The sequence below is a fragment of the Hyperoodon ampullatus genome (genome assembly GCF_949752795.1).
Source record: "Hyperoodon ampullatus genome assembly, chromosome: 4".
Taxonomy (NCBI): Eukaryota; Metazoa; Chordata; class Mammalia; order Artiodactyla; family Ziphiidae; genus Hyperoodon; species Hyperoodon ampullatus.
The window spans coordinates 63,083,248-63,090,078 of record NC_136917.1 but is presented as its reverse complement, the minus strand read 5'-3'; the positions used below and the strand labels follow the sequence as shown (position 1 = coordinate 63,090,078).

Below are 6,831 nucleotides of genomic sequence, written 5' to 3'. Positions count from 1 at the left end.
TACGTTTTCCGTGCGTCAGGCTAGGTGCCGGTTTTCTTCACTTCCGAGGGAACGCCACCGGGTCCCGCTGGCAGGGGGAGAGGAGCAACGAGGGCCAGCCCAGGCGGGAGGAACTGAAGCGTCCAACGATGCCCTCACTCAAGATGGCGGCGCAAGGCTCGCGCTTGGTCCCGTCAGGCGGCGCGCGTGCTTAGGCTGCATATGCGGCCAAGCCCTAGGGAAGGGGGCGGGTCCACAGAGGTAGAGGGACGCTTGCCTTGCGGCCCGGCCGGGAGTCTTCGTCGCTGCGGCTACCGCTGCTGTCACCGTCACCACTCCCGGATTGTGGAGGGCAAGATGGAGCCGGTCACCATCGCTACCGACAGCGGGGACCGGCCGGGGACCCCGGCGGGCTCAGGCCTGTCGGCTTCCCAGCGTCGGGCCGAGCTGCGGCGGAGAAAGCTGCTCATGAACTCGGAACAGCGCATCAACCGAATCATGGGCTTTCACAGGCCGGGGAGCGGCGCCGGTGAGAACCTCCGTTTCCCCACAGTCTCCTGCCCATCCCTTTTGAGTCTTCGGGATCATTCTTCCTTTCCCTTCTCCACCCTGCTGACCTTTTTGACCAAACCCTGCACTCTGACCTCCCCTCTGGCCCCGTCCCTTTGATGATATCCCCAGTTCTCTCTTCTTAACCCCACGACGTTTCTAGACTCTTTCCTCAGTTTTCCGGGGGCTCCGCCCTTAGGTTGTCTCCACCTCCGCCGCGGGCTGCGAAACTCTCGCTCCTTAGACCCTCTGCCCTGGTGCCCTCTGCCCAGTTACCCTGAGACGGCCCCCTTCCTCCTTCCCCAGTCCCTCGCCTCTCTTGAAGGGCGCACATTTTATCCCCAGACTGCTCTGTCTATTGTGCCCGTCGAGATTGCCTGCCTTTATTTCCCTTCCAGTGCCTTCCCTGGCTTGTACCTTCTTTTGCCTTTTGCTGTAACTCTGTCGGCCTCCATGAGCTTGTCTTTACTGAACTGCCCCCTGGTTCTTCCTACGTGGATCAGAGACTCTTACGGTCAAATCCTAGTGTCTGTGTTCGGTGCTCTCCACACTGTCATCTACAGGCCTTCTTAAACAGGTGAAAACAATTGGAGGGACCATTCTTTAGAAACCCAACAAGTGGGACGTGCCCATCTGAGGCCTTATCTCCTAGTGTGCTGAGATTGATGTGAGTGATGTCAGGAACTGCATTTAACACTGAAGAGAGTTCCTCATTTCTCCTCCAATGACATGTACAATGAGTTTCTTAAAATTTTTTTTCATGTGAATATTTACTGAACACTCGATATGAGCTAGTGTTCTCTAAATTTCCATTGAGCGTTGCCTTTAATATTTGGCCTTTAGTCACTGATTGCATGTTCCTTAGATCCTTGTGACTTCTGCTCTGTGGGGCTTTAGATATATAGCTCTGAACTTTTAGACAGTTTACAGGTTTGTGACTGAAAACTGCCAAGAGAGGTAAGAGCCCTATTTCAAATTCTAGAACAATCGTTAGAAGACACATTTTCCCCTTTAATGATTAATAGTAGAATATTTATTCTTTCCTAAAGCTTCTACTTTGTTATTTTGCTTTGAAATTTTTATTTTATCTGTCATTAAAGGTTTTTTCCCCCTTTGTTTTGTTTTAAACCAGAACAGCGTCCTAAAACTGCTTAAATACCTGCTAATGGCTGCCAGATTACAGTAGAAGGATTACGTAAACCGTAGCTGTAGTATATGCCACACCCTATGCTGACAGGACTCTGGATTCAGAAATGTAATATTAAAAATACAGATTTAAAAAAATCTCCATCCCTAACTGTCTTTCCCAGTTTGTCTAGTAGCGTTATCTTCTACCCCCAAAGTTTGGGGTATATCCTCTGAAGGAATACTCTTTTTGACATTTTGAATGTGTAGAGGAAGGAACTAGTTTGTCTTATGAAGAATCAGTATTAAATTCAGAGGCTGTGAAGTTCTAGCTCTAGTGGCATATTTTTAAATATTAATAAGAAAGGTGTTTGCCAGTATGTAATACTTAAGGCTTCTAAATTTCTTTTCTCAGAAGAAGAAAGTCAAACAAAATCAAAGCAGCAGGACAGTGATAAACTGAACTCCCTCACCATTCCTTCAGTTTCAAAGCGAGTAGTGCTGGGTGATTCGGTCAGTACAGGAACAACTGACCAGCAGAGTGGTGTGGCCGAGGTAAAGGGGACTCAGCTGGGAGACAAATTGGACTCTTTCATTAAACCTCCTGAGTGCAGTATTGATGTAAGCCTTGAGCTCCGGCAGCGCAACAGAGGAGACCTGACAGCAGACACTGTCCAGAGGGGTTCTCGCCATGGCCTAGAACAGTACCTCTCCAGATTTGAAGAAGCAATGAAGCTAAGGAAACAGTTGATTAGTGAAAAACCCAACCAAGAGGATGGAAATACAACTGAAGAATTTGACTCTTTTCGAATATTTAGATTGGTGGGATGTGCTCTTCTTGCCTTTGGAGTCAGAGCTTTTGTTTGCAAATATTTGGTAAGAAACAGTGGAAAATGCAAATTGATTATAATAATGAGTGCTTTTGTAAGATTCATTGCCAACAGTAACTTAATATTTACCAGATTCATGTGGATGTTTGGAGATGTGTTATAAACTGCTATTCGCCTTAGGTATAGAATGAGGTGTTCTGGTTAAATACAGAGCCTGATAATAATTGCTAAAATCTTTCTACATGCTAAGTAACAGTCTAAGTGCTTTACATATATTAATTCATTTAACCTCATCCTTATGGACCAGGTATCTTTTTTTTTTAACATCTTTATTGGAGTATAATTGCTTTATAATGGTGTGTTAGTTTCTGCTTTATAACAAAGTGAATCAGCTATACATATACATATATCCCCATATCTCCTCCCTCTTGGGTCTCCCTCCCACCCTCCCTATCCCACCCCTCTAGGTGGTCACAGAGCACTGAGCTGATCTCCCTGTGCTACGTGGCTGCTTCCCACTAGCTATCTGTTTTACATTTGGTAGTATATATAAATCCATGCCACTCTCTCACTTCGTCCCAGCTTACCCTTCCCCCTCCCCGTGTCCTCAAGTCCATTCCCTATGTCTGCGTCTTTATTCCTGTCCTGCCCCTAGTGAACCAGGTATCATTTGAATCTGCTTTATAGATGAGGGAATGAAGACTCAGAGAGGTGAAATCATTTGTCCAGGGTCACACTACTAAATGACAGCTGGCATTAAACCCAGGCATTTTGATTCCAAAAGCAAAGGGTAAATTACCTACATATATAGAGATATTAATTACCACTTTTCAAATTTGAAATATTAAAATGCAGTTCCTATGGTCCTGGATGTGATGTAATTTTTTTATGGTTCAGAAGGCATTCTGCATTTTATAGTGCAGTATTATCACAGGAGCAGTCCATTTTTGTTGTACCTTCATATGCCATGGCTGTTCAGTGAAAGTTGGGATTTATTGGTCCTTTTGTTTCATGGTATGTGGAGGAAAGAAGAAAAGCAAAACAGTGTCTTGCTCTTTGAGGTGTTTCCATTCAGTAGACATTTTAAGAATACCTACCAAGTACTAGCCACATAAGTAAATGTTCAGATAATTAAGGTTTATGTTATTAAGAAAAAAAGTTTTTATTATTATTATTATTTTTAAATTTTATTTATTTTATTTATTTATTTTTGGCTGCATTGGGTCTTCGTTGCTGCACGCGGGCTTTCTCTAGGTTGGGCGATCGGGGGCTACTCTTCGTTGCGGTGCGCAGGCTTCTCATTGTGGTGGCTTCTCTTGCTGCGGAACACAGGCTCCAGGCGCACGGACTTCACTAGTTGTGGCACGCAGGCTCAGTAGTTGTGGCTCACGGGCTCTAGAGCACAGGCTCAGAAGTTGTGGCTCATAGGCTTAGTTGCTCCGCGCATGTGGGATCTTCCTGGACCAGGGCTCGAACCCGTGTCCCCTGTATTGGCAGGCGGATTCTTAACCACTGTGCCACCAAGGAAGCCCAGAAAAAAAGGTTTTAAAAGTCTATTTTTTTAATGGAAATTCCCATCTTTTTTAAAAAAAATTAATTTATTTTTGCCTGCATTGGGTCTTTGTTGCTGCACGTAGCCTTTCTCTAGTTGCGGCAGGTGGGGGCTATTCTTCTTTGTGGTGTGCATGCTTCTTGTTGCGGTGGCTTCTCTTGTTACGGAGCATGGGCTCTAGGCACATGGGCTTCAATAGTTGTGGCACGTGGGCTCAGTCGTTGTGGCTCGCAGGCTCAGTAGTTGTGACACACAGGCTTAGTTGCTCCACAGCATGTGGGATCTTCCCGGACTAAGGCTCGAACCCGTGTCCCCTGCATTGGCAGGTGGATTCTTAACCACTGCGCCACCAAGGAAGTCCCTAAAAGTCTATTTTTATGCCAGTTTTTTCTTAAAGAGAATCTGTTGAACAGATTCAGTTTTTTTTTTCCTGATGATAAATTGGCATCATAGCTTTCAGCATTTAGTGAGATGTATAGCTACTTTTTTTGTCTTATCTAAAGGGCTCTGTACTTCCATGCTTTTAAAATTATGTCCTATTTTTGTGCCTCATTTTGTGTGAGGTTTTTTGGCTTTCTGGGTGTTTTTTTTTTTGCTGTCAGACTTATAGCTATTAATCACTGCTCTCACTATTCTTCCATCTAGTAATATTTGCTCCTTCACTCCCTATTTTAACTTTAGAAATAAATGTAAATTAGGTATTATTTTTATCTTTTCTGTTTTATTGTGTGAGAAGTGAGATAACCAAGCCATTTTATCTATAATAAAAACACCTCGTCATTTGAGGGCCAGAGATGAATTCATTTCTTGCCCCGAAGTGTGAGTGAGGTATGTATGGCATCTCTTTTGAGTATTGAGCCTTTTAGGTATGCTTCAAACTGTCAGTTAATTACCTCTAGATGAGAGAGATGTTACTGCATGATGATTATACATCAATCACCGCTGAGAAGTTACCTTTTAAATTATTTAAAAGATAATTTTTTAAGAGAGAGGGAATTTTGGGGAATGTTGAAAGAATGTGACTTGACTTGAGAAACATGTTTTATGTTAAGGAAATCACATCTCTTTATTTTTGTCACTCTTTTGCAGAAACAAGAATCCTTTCAGCCACTAAAATTAAATATTTTATTACAGTTTTTTTGCTTGGAATTTTATAACTGCTGTTGATTTATTGTGATTTGAATGATTATGTTGGAAATATGTAACTTTATCTTCTGTCTTCACAGTCCATATTTGCTCCATTTCTTACTTTACAACTTGCATACATGGGACTATACAAATATTTTCCAAAGGTAAATTAAAATTTTTTCTGAATTATGGTGATATATTTAGAATGATTAACAACTAGATGATTTTAAGAACTTAAAATTATTTATACTTATGGTCTGAATCAGTGCTATTCAAAGAGTGATTGGCTCACAAGCACAGATCTTCAAACTATTTGTTTCTGTTTGTAATAAGTTCAGTTCAGAAAGTAAGTAATTAGAAACTTGTATAGCAATATGACATTGCCATAACATTTTTATCATATTTTACAAAAATGTTGGTCCACCATGGAATAGGGGAAAAGCCTCATGACAGAGTTTGAATAGTACTTATCTAAGAAAGTGTTCAACTTAGTTACTTAGTAAATTTAGTAATACATTTTGTTTTTAACAAAGGAAGTTATTTTTAAAATGGGTTCAGTTATCTTACTGTGCTCCTTACTGAACACTTAATGACAGTGCACTTTATCTTTAATGCCAAGGGTCTGATATTTGTAAGAAATATTTGGCCCTACTTATAGAGCAGAATCATGGGGAGTATCAGTGTTTATCTGGTCAGCTTGACTCCAATTATACTATACAGTTTTATGGAACTTGCCTTGCCAGTAGAGAAGATAACCTTACTTGTGTAATTGAGTTTTTGTGTGAGATTTTTGCTGAAAAATGGCTACTTGACTGTTTGCTTAGTCATTTGTAATGCACTGATAGACCTCATGTGTGTGTTTAATGGGTTTGAAACATATTTTTGAGGGGTCAAATAGTCAAATCCACAAAGTAAAAGAGTAAAGAAAGGTATGTAATTTTATTTATTATTTTATTTTATTTTTTAAATAAATTTATCAATTTTTTATTTTAGTTCTGGCTCTGTTGGGTCTTTACTGTGCATGGGCTTTCTTTAGTTGTGGCGGGCGGGGGCTACTCTTCATTGCGGTTTGCGGGCCTCTCACTGCGATGGCTTCTCTTGTTGTGGAGCACCGGCTCTAGGCGTGCAGGCTTCAGTAGTTGTAGCATGCAGGCTCAGTAGCTGTGGCTTGTGGGCTCTAGAGCGCAGGCTCAGTAGTTGTGGCGCATGGGCTTAGTTGCCCCGCGGCATGTGGGATCTTCCTGGACCAGGGCTCTAACCCGTGTCCCCTGCACTGGCAGGCGGATTCTTAACCACTGTGCCACCAGGGAAGCCCTGTAATTTTATTTTTTAATTAAAACTTTTTTATGATATAGATGTATATTCATTGATCTCCTCCAAAAATGTAATTTTAATTAAAGCATTTGTTTAGAAATTTACCCTTGAAACATTGATTTTAGTTTTGCAATAGCAAAAGTTTGGAAACAACCTAAATGTCTACTGATAAGTGACTAGTCAAAAAAAATTATTGCCTATCCATTCAGAATGATAAAGGTCTCCATGTACTGATAATGTTAAGCTAGCCAAGAAATATTAAGGTATAAAAATACAGAATAGCATCTATAGTATACTCCTTTTTTTTGTAAAAAGGAGGAAAATCCTATGTATTTCATTTTGCTTGTATATGTG

At 41.5% G+C, this 6,831-nt stretch overlaps 1 protein-coding gene across 1 annotated transcript in view; it reads left to right on the top strand.

Annotated features, from left to right (window-relative positions):
- The first annotated feature begins 321 nt into the window (after positions 1–321).
- The window catches only part of CAMLG (calcium modulating ligand), an 8,335-nt gene continuing 1,825 nt past the window's right edge, over positions 322–6,831 (top strand). Inside the window, exons 1-3 of the mRNA XM_079702079.1 lie at positions 322–508; positions 2,069–2,529; positions 5,262–5,327. Of these exons, the coding sequence (XP_079558205.1) occupies positions 337–508; positions 2,069–2,529; positions 5,262–5,327 (699 nt within the window). The 5' untranslated portion in view covers positions 322–336. The remainder of the gene's footprint in view (positions 509–2,068; positions 2,530–5,261; positions 5,328–6,831) is intronic.